The 15,598-nt window shown below is 36.7% G+C and overlaps 1 protein-coding gene across 1 annotated transcript in view; it reads right to left on the bottom strand.

The window, feature by feature from the left end:
* Nucleotides 1-15,598, bottom strand: part of ATP8B1 (ATPase phospholipid transporting 8B1) — an 84,223-nt gene that overhangs the window by 49,125 nt on the left and 19,500 nt on the right. The window contains exons 2-4 of the mRNA XM_039358061.1: nucleotides 5,629-5,820; nucleotides 3,529-3,626; nucleotides 96-209 (exon numbers count right to left, since the gene is read on the bottom strand). Coding sequence (XP_039213995.1) covers nucleotides 96-209; nucleotides 3,529-3,626; nucleotides 5,629-5,806 — 390 coding nt within the window. The 5' untranslated portion in view covers nucleotides 5,807-5,820. The remainder of the gene's footprint in view (nucleotides 1-95; nucleotides 210-3,528; nucleotides 3,627-5,628; nucleotides 5,821-15,598) is intronic.

Genomic DNA, 15,598 nt, shown 5'->3' with positions numbered 1-15,598 from the left:
CATTGGTGGTAAACGTATACTGAGTCAATCTGCAGCTCTAAAATTGACTATAAAGGGGACTTACTCCATAATAAATTTCAAAAGAGATATTATACCTGTAAAATAAGTAGAATAAGGAAATAGAAATTGGCAATTCTTTTAAACTGCTCATACAAGTTCAATGGCAAAAAGGTAATTGGATTATACTTGTAGGTTTTGATGGCGTTTCCCTGTTGACGACAAAAAAAACCCATTTTAGTTAAAGCATTAATGTAGAAATCATATAAATTCATTTTGTATTTTAAATAAAACATTATTAACCAAAGTGGTTTGGTATGCAAGTGCATTATACAAACCAGACTACTCTGAAACAAACTTGGAGATTTTAATGTTTTGCAAAAACATTATCCCACTACAATATTATTCCACATTTTTATAAAAAACCCAATTTTAAAAAGGGAAATAGAGAGGTTTTCACCACTTGACCAAGTACTGAAAAACTGGCTTGGGAAGCCTAAATAACCCACATTCTAGGCTTATAAATGGATTCTATAAATATTCTCTATAATATATACTTTTGGCGGTGTTGACTTTTTTAAGTATGCAAAGGAATTCTCACAAACTCTGCTGCTCAATTTACTCTAAGACAATTTTAACCAACAAACTAATCTCAACCCTAGGAATCAGTTGTGTTGTTTGATAAGTCAGAATATAAGAGTTTTATGCTCTAAGGGCCAGACTCAGAATTGTTTTAAAATACAACATGATGCAAAACCTGCAGTGTATACAACTACAATTAATTAGGGCTAAGGTGTAGCTCCATAACTAACCATAATTAACCCAATAGGGTTATAAATTTTACAACTTAAACATATACGAAACTGGCTTTGTCCCATTAGATGGGCCCATCCCACCCAGTCAGGCAGAGATAGCATGTTGCAGACCCCATCAGTTAAAGAACTCCAATTTGCTGGGTCTAGGAAGAAAGCTTTTTCTGCTGTTGACCCAACCCCATGGAATATTCTCCTCCAGGAGGTGAGTCAGAGCCCCACTCTCCGGGCCTTCCAAAAAGGAGTTAAACTCTTTTTAACTCCTATAGCCTTGCATGGGGGGGCCGTGATGTTGGTTGGTGATATGAGAATCTTCTCTTTGTCAATTAATTTTTAACAGGGTTTAATTATTCTTGACTCCTTAAAAAAATTTAATTCTAAAAAAATTTAACTCTAACATTTTAATTTTTTTTATATACTGTTTTTATATTTTGATGCTTTATTATACACTGCCCAGAATCCCTCTTTGAGGGATACGGGTGGTTCAGAAATGTGAAGAATGAATGAATGAATGAATGAACAAACTGTCACGATGTAGAGCAGGTGTTTCCCTGAAAGTAAGACCTACCCCGAAAATAAGCCCTAGCTTTATTTTGGGGTTGAGCCTAATATAAGCCCTATCTCAAAAACAAGATCTAGTTTTGGGGCAAGGGACACGCTTAAAAATCAAGCTAGGGTGGGGGTAGGATAATGGAGCTTACCATTGCAGCCAGGCCTCTCATGGATCGGCACTTGCCTCTCCTCGCTGGCCCATTTCTTTTTGTGACCAAAGGAGCAGCTTCATTCTGCAGCTGATAATGGGAGCTCCGGCCTGCATTTTGCAGCCAGAGGCCTTTCTGGAAGGCCTCTGCAGCTGAGAACTGAGCTATGGATTCAATCCATAGCTCATTTTCGGCTGCAGAGGCCTTCTGACTGCAAAATGCAGGTCAGAGGTCCATTCTCAACTGCAGAATGAAACTGCTCCTTTGGCCGCAGAAGACATCGCCCAGCTGGGTGGGGCTGGCGGGGCTGCTGCGAGGTGAATGGAAAAGACACCCCCTGAAAATAAGACTTGGTGCCTCTTTTGGAGGCAAAAAAAAATAAAATAAAATAAGACTGGGTCTTATTTTTGGGGAAACATGCTAATAATACATCCCTATAAGATCATAAACTTTTAACATTATGATGTGATTTGTAGTTATATTTATATACATGAACTTTATTATATATTTTATATACGGCCCAAGACAATTCCTCTTCACTCAATGCAGCCCAGGTGAGCCAAAAGATTGGACACCCATGTTGTAGAGCAGGGATGTCAAACTGGTGGCCTATGGGCCAGTTGCGTCACATGCAGGCCATGCCCATACCGCTCCACAAAGGCAAAAACCATCACAATACGTCACGTGACGTGATCGAGTTTGACACCCATGGTGTAGAGCAACCAAAACAATAAAGCTTTAGGAAAAGTAATAGGCAGACGGGAACAACTGGAGCACCTCTTCCATCATAAGTGTGGGTAGATTTCCTAGTACATGAATTTTGATCATATGACCAAAGGGGGTTGCAATGGCTATAATTTCATTGACTGGTGTAAGAAACATTCGTTTAGCACTGCAATAAATTTGAATGGTGGCTGAACAAATTGTTGTAACTGAAGGTTGACCTTTAGTTTGGGGCTGCCAGACTGCTTAATCCAGGGGTGTCAAACTGCCGGCCCATGGGCCAGACCCATCACATGGAAACCACGCCCACCCCATTGCCGGCAATGGCAAAACCAGCCCAATACATTGTGCAACGTCACGTGACGTCGCGAGTTTGACATGCCTGGCTTAATCTTTCAGTATTTCGTATTTCTTGAATTTAATCCTGGGTCTCCTATTAGTTGTGTTTGCCATTCATTTAATACCTTGTTTTCCATTTTTAATGAAAGCATTTGGAACAGAAAATTAAATCTTGGAAGAACTCTTAATCAAGACAATTTTAACTTTCTCCATCTTAAAAAAAAACTATATTTTTCCAGATTTCTGAGTAGCTATTTTTAGATAGGAGTTTGTTTCTTTCTAAAATAAATACCCACCTATTGAATCTTTTTGCAACAATGTTAAATCTTATTATTTGGTAGATGTATTGCTTTTCTTCCTCAGCTAAAATCCATGTCAATGTATGAGTTATTTCATTAATTTTAATTAAACTAAAATACAAGGAAATCACATCTGATTTAGCTCTAATCACCAATTTTGAAAGTGCAGCTTCCAAAAGGCCACTGAAATGCAAATCGAATTCTCTGGCACACAAAGGCTAATGGCATTTAGAAAATAATTAAGTAATTAAAATTGCAAAGGGTAAATATCTTTTTGGATGAGGTCTTATTTGAGAATTTAAAAAGACCAGAGCAATCTTAGGATTGATAGAAACTTCAATACACCAACCACTAGGCTTTTCAACAACTTTAAAGGCCAGCTGCAATCCTTGTGTACTGTATGAAAATGAACATAAGATTAACTAAGGAATCCAGTTTCTTTGTTTGTTCTCCTTAAAACATGCTGAACAAAGTGGCTAAATACACTGTGGTAAGAACTGCAATCAAAAACATCTGGAAAGTGCTACTTATGCAAAGTCTAGACTAATGAACCCATGCCTGTATAAAAATTCAAACAATTAATCAATTAAGATTTTCTCTTTAGATGAGAGTCTTAAGAACTATTGGAAACTATTACGTATAGAGATGTTTACTTACCGCGTATTTACTTTTCTGAATACAAAGGAATATTGTTTTCTTAAACTGGGGTTGCTCATAGAAAGCTCTGTCATTTGCTTTAACTTGCCAGCTGCAATCTGAAAACAGCAAAATATTTAATGTGTAAATACTTGGAAGTAGAGAATGGGTTTTCCTTCTGTATATGAATTAAGTGGGAGTGTGTATGACTCTCCCTTTTTTTAAAATCTGAAAGCAGCTGCACCATTTGCAAAGCTCACAAGGCTAAAATTCTGCATTATATACTTGATTTTGCATACATTCAGAAATAGCAATAGCACTTAGACTTATATACCTCTTCATAGTGCTTTACAGCAGGGGTCCACAACCCTGGTCTGTGGACCTTCACTGGGCCGCGGCATGCCAGTAACCGGTCCGCGCAAACAAGTGAAACTCCATCCATGGGATGCAGGCAGTACGCCAAACCACATCTCCTCCGGTCCGCAGAAAAACCTTTCTCTATGGAACCGGTCCCTGGTGCCCAAAAGGTTGAGGGCCACTACTTTACAGCACTCACTGGGCAGTTTACAATGTCAGCATATTGCCTCCAATAATCTGGGTCCTCATTTTACTGACTTCAGAAGGATGGAAGGCTGAGTCAACCTTGAGCTGCTCAGAATTGAATTCCTGGAGTGAGCAGTGAGTTAACCTGCACTGCTACATTCTAAACACTGCACCACCACAACTCTTATTAAATATCTAGATGCTGTTCAACTTTGCTTCTATAAATGCAAACTAGCAGTACTGGTGAATGAACAAAATATGTCATACTGACAGAGAAATGCTAAAAGTGGGAGAACTAGATAACTGTTGAATATAAAATTAATTTTACCTGGAGGAAAAAAAGAATACCTTACTAAAAAGAATTACAGTTATGTCATTCATTTGCGTTTTTTTTAACTGAAAAGGTTGCTAAAAAGTTATTGTAATGACACATATATATTCTATGCATCATTACAATAATTTACTAAATCCAATTGAAAAGTTGACATAATCTAACCATTGTTTTTCTGTGCCTTAATTCTTATTCATACAAGTATTTGTTACTACTTGTTCATGAATAATGTCCGCAACATGTATCTCAATTAATGTAGTAAATTTTGATGGGATAAAATCTCCTTGATAATCTCTTCCTTGTTGCAAAAGTTCTGAATTAATTATTGATTAATTAATGGAAATTTTTCTCTGTTCATCAAAATTAAAAGGCAAGGAAAAATTAAAGGTCCCAGGCATCTAATAAGACCTCAGTTAGATTACCTGTTAAGTTTGTTACTGGGCAACTAATTGATCTACTTAATTATCCCTTATTTCCAGAAATATTGAAAACGCATTCTATTTTTAGTGCTATTTTTTTCTGCAAGGTAGAAATATTAAAGAAAACAAAATGGAACAAATACCCTGGCATCAATAACTCCTTCAGAAATATTCTAAATTAAATGTGTGTGTGTGTGTGTGTGTGTGTGTGTGTGTGTCTACATTTGTTGGATATGGCCAATAAAGTAAAATTATCTTGAACTACTCTACTCAATTTGCCCTTATCATGCCTAACACTTCAATCAGTTCCAAACTATTTTTTATTAAGTAGTCCTTGATTTATGTCATTTGGGACCAGAATTGTTGAGCAAGGCAGTTCTTAAATGAGTCATACCCGATTTTACAACATTTTTGCCATGGTTATTAAGCAGTTGCTAAATGAATCACATGGTTGTTAAGCAAATCCGGCTTTCCCTATTGATTTTGCTTGTCAGAAGCTGGCTGGTAAGATTGCAGATGTTGATCACATAACCCTATAACCATCATAAATATATGCCAGTTTCCAAGCATCCAAATTTTGCTCATGTGATCACAAGGATTCTATGATAGTGGTAAGTACAAGACCAGTCATAAGTCACATTTTCCAATGCAATTATTACTTTGAATGGTCATTAAATATTTGTAAGTTGAGGACTACCTGTACACTTTCTGTTGAATCAGTCCAGTTCATCAGTCCTTGTAATCTTTTGCAAACAAGTCAGTATAAAGAGAAAAAAAAACCCTTCAAAATAATCACTAGCCTTTGGTAATAATTTCTTGCATTCTCACCCTTTCGAAGTGTCTCTCGAGTTGCTTCCACCTCTCTATTAGTACGGTTTTGTTCTGGTTCAACGTCAGGTTGAGTGTCCAAGTCATCTTCCGTTTCATCATCACTATATGGAACCTCCTCATCATTGGGCTGAGAGTCTTCATCAAAGGTAGTTTCAGAGTCTCTTTCTGAATTCATCCTGCCAACAGTTCCTGAAAAACAAAAGTAAAAGTAGATCGGTATCAATCTGTCACGGAATTCCTTCTTGCCATTTTTTTCATCAGACCAAATTTGACCAGCTAAAACAAATGTATTCAATCTATGCTTTAAAAAGAACCCATGCATGGAATCCTTTCCATTATCATTCAAGGCCTTGGTGCACCTAATAAATAAATCTAAAATAAATATCCACCTACCTTTTTACGATGATGTTAAATCTTTTTATTTGGTAGATATATTGCTTTTCTTCCTGAGCTAAGTTCTATGTCAATGTGTGAGTTATTTCATTAATTTTAATTAAACTAAAATACAAGAAAATCTGACATTGAACTCCAACCAGTCATGCTTTTAGATGCCATTTCTCTTTAAAAATTTATCAACAAATCAACTTATATGGAAAATCAATTAAGTGGGATAGTAAATTCCATTGTGAAACTGTCTTATAATGAAACGAAGACTTGAAGCACTACAATTCTAGTACATTGCAGGAAAATAAACAAAAATCATAATTAAAAAAAACTATAGATAAGAGATAAAATTATAGAACTGGAACCTCTCTCTAGACAAACACCATTTTTCTAACGTTTAGCCTTATTCTAGCTAGGCAACAGAGATCATGATTGCTAGCAAATAGCTCTGGACATAGAGAAAGTTAGACACTGGGAAATTCTAACAGGTTGAGGGTTCCCTTCCTACAAATAGGACCTCAAGGCATCCTGCTGAGGGAGAAAGGAAAGCCAACAGGTCAGCTTCCATCAAATGATTCAAAAGGTGTCATAGTTGGAGACAGAGAAGTTCAGTCATTCAGATATGCTGGGACAAAACCAATTTGCATATCAATAATTAACAGGATAGGCTTTAGAAATGTCTATATGCAAAAAAAAAAGTGTGGACACTCTTGAACTGATAGATTGAAATATTAATTATGCATGCTCACTTTATAAAACATGTTCGATTGTAATAATAAAAGTAGGGAATAACAAAAGAGGTTGCAGAACCCAAGATAAATAATTTAAGGATCTTAAAAATTCAATTAATGTGGCTGTGCTGTACTATTTCCTCTCTACTCCCTCTCTACTAATATTATGTACAATGGCCTGAATCATCATGTAAAATGTAGACAATTAATTAAAGTTAAATAAGGTTTATCGGGAAAGAGCTCAAAGTTGAAATCTTAAGCTCAGCTCCTACCAACTTCATGAAGCCCACTTGGCAACAATATAGAAACGGTTTTGCCATTTTCTTTCTCGGGGATGTTTTTCAATTTCAGTCTACAATCTACAGTGAAGGATTTCTTGGAGACTTCCATCTAAGGAGTAACCGGACTTATTTCTGCTCTGATTTTTTTTTTTTAAATCAGCTGAATTTGCTAATTTATAGAGAGAAAGATATGGATTTATTTTTAAATTATTACCATAGTTTAAAAGAGAAATATTGTTCATCTTTGTGGGCTGGCTGTAATGGTGTACTGGCACATGGAGGTTGCCGTTTGGTATTTGAGGGCCATTTTCCTAGGTTCCACCAGGTGTATTTCCTTCATTAATAGAAACCACAACATTCTGCCTTCCTGCTCTGGTGGGCCAGGTAGACATATACCACTCAATATCCCCACTGTAAAATCTACAAGACAGAGCTTCAATATACCTAAAAAGTACCAGGTTCAGAAAGGCCGGTTAAATATCTGGATTATACTTGGCATTTCAATTTTATCTAAATTGTTGGCAAACATTTATTTTAATTCTAGGTACCACAAAATAAAAAACAGTAGATGTGTTGAAAAATGATTTTGCATTAAGTTCCACATTAAGCCCCTTGGTCCATAATCCTACTCTTCAAAGAGACATGTGTATCATAATTCAGGTCTTCTTTTTCAATTCTTCTGCTCTGCATGACTTTAATCAAGGTTTCATGCGTGTATTTTAACTCCACCCTATGGGGCTGCTTTCTTTCTATCTGAACTTAAATAATACCCATAGATGCACTTCTGTACCTACATTTTCTGCAAACACTGGTTGACTTATATTGTAGGGAGTGGCATAGTTAATGCCTAACAGGGTTATTTTTTTTTAAAAAAAAAAAACCACCTTGCAAACTATTTTGCAATTCTTTGTGCTGCATATTAGATATTCCAACAGAAAAGAAAGTATGACCTTGACTGTTTCCTCATAAAGATACTGAAAGAAGACAATTAATTCAACTCTGCAAACTGTCTTACACACTCATCCTCCTTTTCCATTAAACAATGACACCTTTGTAAAAGAACAAGCAGCTGGCCTGCAAATGGGCAATCCTTTTTAATTTCTGTACAAAATTTCATACCTTTAGAATGAGAATTGTATTATTTTTTCCTCCCACTATTGTTTCACATTACAGATTAAGACACTATGAAAAACAGAAACTTTTCTCTAGAAAAGTTTGTGTTAACTTGATTTCCTCTTTCCTCAGAAAAGGAATGCTTGTGGAGTACAGATAGTCCTTGACATATGAACACACTGAGCCCAATTTTTCCATTGCTGAGCAAGATAGTTGTTGTCAGGGCTTTTTTTCTCACAGAACGCCCAGAACGGAGTTCCAGCACCTTTTTTGGATGGAAACCTGTAGGGTAGGCAAGGCGGGTTGTATGATGTGTGTGAGTTCCGGCACCTTTTTTTTTTTTTTTAGAAAAAAAGCACTGGTTGTTGTGAGTTTTGCCCCATTTTACGATTATTCTTGCCATGGGGTATTGCCATTGTTAAGTTAATAACACACTTGTTAAGTGAATCTTAGTTCCCTATTGAGTTTGCTTGTCAGAAGATCGCGAAAGCTGATCACATGATCCCAGGACACCACAACCATCATAAATACATGCCAGTTGACAAGCATCCTGATTTTGATCATGTAATCACGGGGATGCTGCCATGGTTTTAAGAGTGAAAAAATATCACTAGTCACTTTTTTCAGTGCCATTGTAACGTCTAATGGTCACTAAATGAATGATTGTTAAATTGAGGACCAGCTTTATGTAGTATGCCATTGACTCTGGACTCAAATTCTTGATATCTCTCAGCAGGTTTAGCAGAGAGCCCAGGCCAAAATCCAGGGGAGTTACTGCAGAATATGCAGTATCCAACTAGATACAGCAATGATATTAGATAATATAAAGCAGGTACCCGTAATCTGAATAGTAATAATCCAAAATCAGGGATTCCTCATCTTCATAATTATTCAATATTATGGGAAAAGCTACTCTACAGTATAAGAGTAAGCTGTCTATCGCAGGATCCAATCTGGGTAAGTCACCAAAGGTTTAGTCTTCCGAGCTTTCAGACTCAGCTGCAACCCATCCTGAGGGAACTTCTCTTTAGTAGAAGATCTGTAACTGGCATGAAATTCCTTGTATGAAAGGCATTTTGTTTTCTTGTAAGATAATTTAAGCAGCTTTTTTTAAAAAAAAGAACTGCAGTAGTTTACTCTTTTTTAAAGAAGTGTAGCAAAAACAAAGATCCATTCTGTGTCTGAATAGCAAACTGTACACAGAACATAGAACTCAAAGTCTGACTTCAATAATCTCATTTACAACGATGTTTCTCTACATTCTCAACCTAGCAAGATTAGACTGCAAACATCCATAAAAAGAGAAACAAAACATTGTGGTATTTAATGAAACAAACATGAATCCCACCATCTGAGCAAAACAAGCAGCTTCTTCCTTCCTGAAGCCTTGCAATTACTTCAAATCTGTGCACAAATGAAGCATCAACACAAATGACCATCAGGATAATTTACAGATAGGCGAACCTTCATTGCAGATTACTTGGGAGTGAAGCTCCAGTTGTGTGCATGTGTGTGCATTAGAACATGTAGTAGAACCTCATTGATTTGTTGGGATATTATTAGAGTAGAAAATAAATAACTCATAGCAATTATATTTTTAAAATGCACAATGAATTATGCTGCTATGCCTTTAAAAATATAATAAGGGAAAAAGGTGGATATTTTTTCTATATTTATTATATTATTGTATTTCTATACTTTAACAAGGATGGTAACAATTGCCTTCAGGTGCAACTATTGCTTTATATTCAACCATTCCTTTTGGAGGTTAAAATTAAATACTTCTTTACACTGAATGCATGCAGCCTGGCTACAGTTATGACAATTCAGAAGCAATACCAAGAGATTTTTCACTGACAAACAGCAAATTGATTTTGTATAGCTATAGATTTGTCTAGTTTCCTTTTAAAATCCTTTAAAATGATCTCCTCAATGCTTCTGGAATTTTTCCTTGAAAGTGAAAAAAAATTGATTTTAGGTTTTGCTGACTGGAATAATTTTTTTATTATAAAAATGGCTTGAAATATTGTGAAATATAAATCAAAAGGTTGAATTAGAATATTTTTGTATTTCACTGCACTGAAAAAAGTTGGAAGTCTTACTTCTTTCCCTCTGGATTTCCCTTTTTTGTTTCTCTTAATTTTCTAACTTTTGCTTTTCTGAATTTGTATTTTATAAACATAAATAAAAAATGATGTTCTTAAACTCAGCAGTCAATAGCTCACTTCCCAGTTTGATTATGCAAAATTATTTTTTTGCGGAGGGGGGGGGAATACTTTAATCAAAAATGAACCTCCCTGCATTTAATTCCAACAGAGGACTTCAAATTATAATCTTGTGAAAGAGGAAGAGAAGGCTTTTTCCCTACAAGTGACCCTTCCCTAAGCAACTCCTTCAGGATTAATTGGTTGGGAGGGAATACTTCATCCCCACCTCCGTCATATCCTGCAGATTACCCCTTCAATTTGCATAGATATAGTACAGATTAACTAACCCCAATTTAAATAGGGTAGCGGCTCTGAACATCAAACACCAGAGGAGTAGGTGAAAAGGAAAGCAGTGAAAGTGTCTTCAGAGTCGAACAAAAGAGTGTTTGCTGAAGGTACAGCAACATTGCACAATCATTCCTCCCAGAGTTCAAACATAAATAGCTGTTACACATCCTTTTAACACCTGTGGGTGTGTAGGAGTAATACAGTTTAAGACATCCAAGCAAAGCATATGGTGATAGAGAAGCTCCCTGAGGATGGATTACAGCACCAGTCCAAAAACTCAGGAGACTAACTCTCCAGTCCTGGTGACTGACCCAGATTGGATCCTACATTCACATACTTCCAACTTTTTGTGATCTGATACACTCAGTTTTCTAGGATTGTCCGTTAAATATTGCTTGAGTTCTTACAAACTTACTTATTTAGCCAGCTTAGTGGCAGACAACTGTTTCATTCCACTTCCTAATTTTCTGATGCGGGTCATCACTGTCCTATTATTTTTACCTGTAGACATTTGGCATGGATATTTTAACTGAAGGATTGCACAACAAAATTAATATCAACATCAAATGGTGACATATATGGCTGATATATGTAACTTAACAGGTGACACATTTTTTTCTATCAGGAAACCCAAATAGCAGCACAAACTTGCTGCATTAAATTTGCTTATGCTTCAGCTGTTCAGGAAAAGAAAATCCTTTTGAATTCCTATGCAGAGAAAGGTCTTGCTGATAATTATTTTACATTTTGAAAATAATGGGACTAAAAGTAATAGAACATATTTATTGTAAATGAGGAAATCTGAATACAGAATGCAAACAAAGGAGCAAAGATTATACTGAAACAAACAAAGCTATTAAGGAAATTTCAGAAAAGTATATTCCAGTTTTCAGACTTTGTACTTCATAGACCTGCTGGCATCCTAGCACAAAGTTAATATGCTTTTGTTTGTTATGAAGTATTTCATAACATCTTTAATTCAACAAAAAACAGGACAAAATAAATTTATAAAGCTAAACTTTATGCTAATATGAAAAAATTGAAAACAGAATTGGAAGTTATTCTTAATTTCCAGGCCACATGTTTGATCAATTGATTGATCAATTATGTGCTATAAAATCAGTGTCAACTCTTAGTGAACAATTAGATTTTTCTCTATAAAGGTCTGATATATCATATTAAGATAGTACAAAGAAAATCAATTATCTGTAGGTTAACCACTCCATAATATCTATTATTGTTATTTTGTATTCTGTCCTGGATTGGATTGACTTATTTTATTTACCTGTTAATGTTTAATATTTCTTTTTTTTCCCCAGAACCTCAGTATGGCTTTCATAGTATTTCCTTCATTTTATTCTTATCTATTTATTTTGCATATTTAAGAAATGCCCATGTCTCTCAAAGAGGGACTTTGGGTGGCGTACAATAAAATATTAAAACTTAAAAACAGTATATAAAATTTAAAGGAGGCAAGGAATGTTAAACATTGATTAAAAGGAAGTGGGAGAGGACTTTTAGGGTGCTAACCAGCCCCACGGCTGCATGGTCCTCTGTACACCCCAAGCACCCTCTGTACACCCTTTAAGGAAAGCCTGGAGTGTGGGAGTCCAGCTCACCTCTGGGGTGGGGAGAAGTGTTCCACAGGGCAGGGGAAACAGTGGAGAAGGCTCTCTTCCTAGACCTGTGATGGCGAACCTTTTAGAGACCGAGTGCCCCAAAACTGGCCCCACCCCTGCTCCACCCCCTGCCCCGCCCCTGCTCCACCCCCCCAACCCCTGCCCCACCTGTCCACAGGGCCACTCACCGCCTCCAGGGTCTGCCGCAGATCGCCCAGGCAGCCCAGCAGCACTATGGCAGTCACGCCCTCTGCCTGCACAATGGAGTGTGAGGGCAGAGTCTTGTCTATGTTGCCTGGCTGCCATGTCCTTGGCTGCGCTGCTCTGCGTGGGCCATGCTCAGGGGCAACTCTCCTTCAGGGAGGCTGCTGGAGAGGAGGGGGTCATGGGGAGGTGAGGCTGGGGCAACGACACGTGTGCCCACGTCAGCTTGGCAACTGACTCATATTTATGATGGTTGCAATGTCCCCGGGTCACATGATCTATTTTTGTGACCTTTGGTCAATCAAAGTCAATGGAGAAGCCAGATCCACTTAACATCCAATTAACATTAAACTGCACTGATTCACGTAACAACTGTGGCAAGAAAGGTCGTAAAATGGGGAAAACTCACTTAACAAATGTTTCACTTAGCAACATAAAAGTTTGGGCTCAATTGTGGTCATAGGTTGAGGACTACATGTACATGACTACTCTTTTTCAAAAGTTACTTTTGTTCTTGTACTGCAGAAGAAAATCATTCTGACTTGTTGCTTGGAGCTAACAAGATCCCTGATCTACCTGCTTCTTTAGATTTTTTTTTAAGAGAAAATAAAAATATGGAAAAGTAGCAAAGTAAAACATAGCCTCAAGCTTAACTTTTATTTCCAACAAAGCTCTGAGGACCCAGAAATATCCTTAGAAAAAAGAATGGTATTACTTGCTTTCTTATATACAGTTGTTTTGTGATTGAGTACAATCAAGCATTTGTGAGGTTATGAAACCAATAACGTGCTCACCCATTCAAAAAGATTGGGGGATTCCTGATTAATTCAATGCAATGGATTAATAAGTTTGCAAAGCTGTATCAATAATAATATATAATCACAACAGCACTTTTGGATTTAGTTCTGATTGTATGCTAAGTCCTAGGACAAAAGATCTGAAATTACTTTGCATAAAGAGAGGACGTGCCCAGCTACGTATTGTATTAGACCAGCCTTCTTCAGCCTCAGGTGGAATTAAGATAGCTATGGGGATAACATGTCAATACATGTTCATTCTCTACATCATAAGGAAATCAGATTGGAAAAGACTAAATTTGGGGGTTAAGTTTACTCTTGCCTTTTCAAAATTCACAAGCCATTTTATGCATAAAACAAGTAAACACAAAATGATGGGGGGAAAGTTAAACTACACATATAGAACTGTTATTCCTGGGCCAAAGCACTGTAATATTGCCACTTTTTCATCTAAAGTTGAAACAAATTGAGTCCTTTGGATCCCTTGTAGTAGTTAAAATTAATCCAACTCTTTGAATGTATTCAGAAATTTTTTCAAATTCCCCTCTGGTTAATTTGGTTTGTGAATAAATCAATTTTCCCACAATAGGCCAAATGCCAAAATAATTAAACAGGCTGAGATAGCCCAATGCACAAGGTCACTAAATACAACCATGCATCCAGGCAGAGAAAAATACACACAGTTAAATCAGTCAAATTTAGCAATGGCTGATCTGTTTTCATCTAAGCTCATCTGATCGGATTTTAATCGATCTGGTTAAGCATGTGCAAATTTGGCCATTATACTCTAGTTTCAAAAAGTCTGCACAGTCCCTATCAAGAAAGACTATGTACTTAATCCATGTCAAGTAGGAATTTTTTATATAAAAGCACCATATGAAGAACTCTGAAGTCAGCTCCAAGAATTTAGCACCTGATCAAGCAGACTCAAGTCAAAAAGTCAGTCTTCCCCAGTATGATGGAATAGATTTCTATTTAAAATATATAATCTACAGATATAATTGACGATTTTATGCAAACTGTATGCAGATCGAAGTTGTACATGCTTCAGACATGATTGGGAAGACAGATGTGATTCGGATTATTTGGGAAAGTGAAGACAGCCCCTCTTTAAAGCAGCCCAGTTTTATGAATTTAAGAAAAAAAAGATTTGGCTGTTTTAAGGAGATGGCAACCCTCAATCCTAGACTCAACGATTATGAAGCAAAGATCCAGCCACCAAGTTCATGAAAGCAGTAAAGCGGTGATGAGCACCAGACCCCAGATAATTTCCAGACTGAAGGAATACAATATATTTGCTCTCCTGTATCTCAGATACTGAAATACTGATCTACTTGTTCTGTCTTCAGATACTGAACTTCATCCATCCATCCTCAGACAAGGATCTACTACTTGTGATTGAACAAAGTCCAGGAAATTTTAAGACTCAGATATCTGGCCTGGATTTATTCAAGCACTGAAAGCATTGTGACTATGGGGTTTTTAAAACCAAGCTCTGCCATGACTCCCTGGATAAATTGACCTCTATCTGAATTTTGACAACAGGTCTTGCCTAAACCCTCAGTCTTGTTAGAGACAAACTGGAACCTTATGCCTTGAACTTTGGACAAGATCTTAATCATGTTCTTGCCTACTGATTGCTCTATTTTCTGCTGTTTTTTTTTAAACCATGAATGGTATCATGGCACTTTTTACCCTTTGATTCTTATCTTTATCTTATCTCTTAGTTGTGAGACCTATTAAGATAGTTCCTATAACTGATTTTGCTTCAAAATGAAAAGGACTTTAATCCCTAGCATTTATTACCTGCTGCTTCAGCTGCTAAAATGTCATGGAAACCTCTTAACTTCATTATCTCTATGGCACATTGTTCTTTCATCTCCCCCCCCCCCATATAAACCAATTCCTGCATGGTTTTTATACAACATGGATCATCCCTAGCATTTACACAGTGCCAAGAAATATAAATAAACATGCCCACACATGCACACTCTGCAAATTATTGTTATACAGAAGCAAAGAGAAAAGGATATCTCATTTTTAAAAACTTATAGATAAATATAACAACTCCAATTATTTACCAGCAACACTTGACATGGAGAAGAAGCTCCAAGCTAGCTCAATGGCATCTAACAGCATTTCGAAAAATGAACTCTTCTCTTCATAAAGCCTTGTAAGCCCAGTGTGAAGTATACACAACATTGCCTTGATCTAGGTTGCTCATTTCAGAAACTGGGAATGTTGTGGTATTCAATGTTTTACATTCTATGTTTCTATGGTCTATTTTTCCATGTGTTGTACAACACATGAGTGCACCTGGAAATCCTAAGTTGCATTTCAACT

Source organism: Crotalus tigris, unplaced genomic scaffold, assembly GCF_016545835.1.
Source record: "Crotalus tigris isolate CLP2741 ecotype Arizona unplaced genomic scaffold, ASM1654583v1 scf7180000018975.1359446, whole genome shotgun sequence".
Classification (NCBI taxonomy): Eukaryota; Metazoa; Chordata; class Lepidosauria; order Squamata; family Viperidae; genus Crotalus; species Crotalus tigris.
The sequence above is the reverse complement of the archived record's forward strand: the minus strand, read 5'-3'. Positions and strand labels throughout refer to the sequence as shown.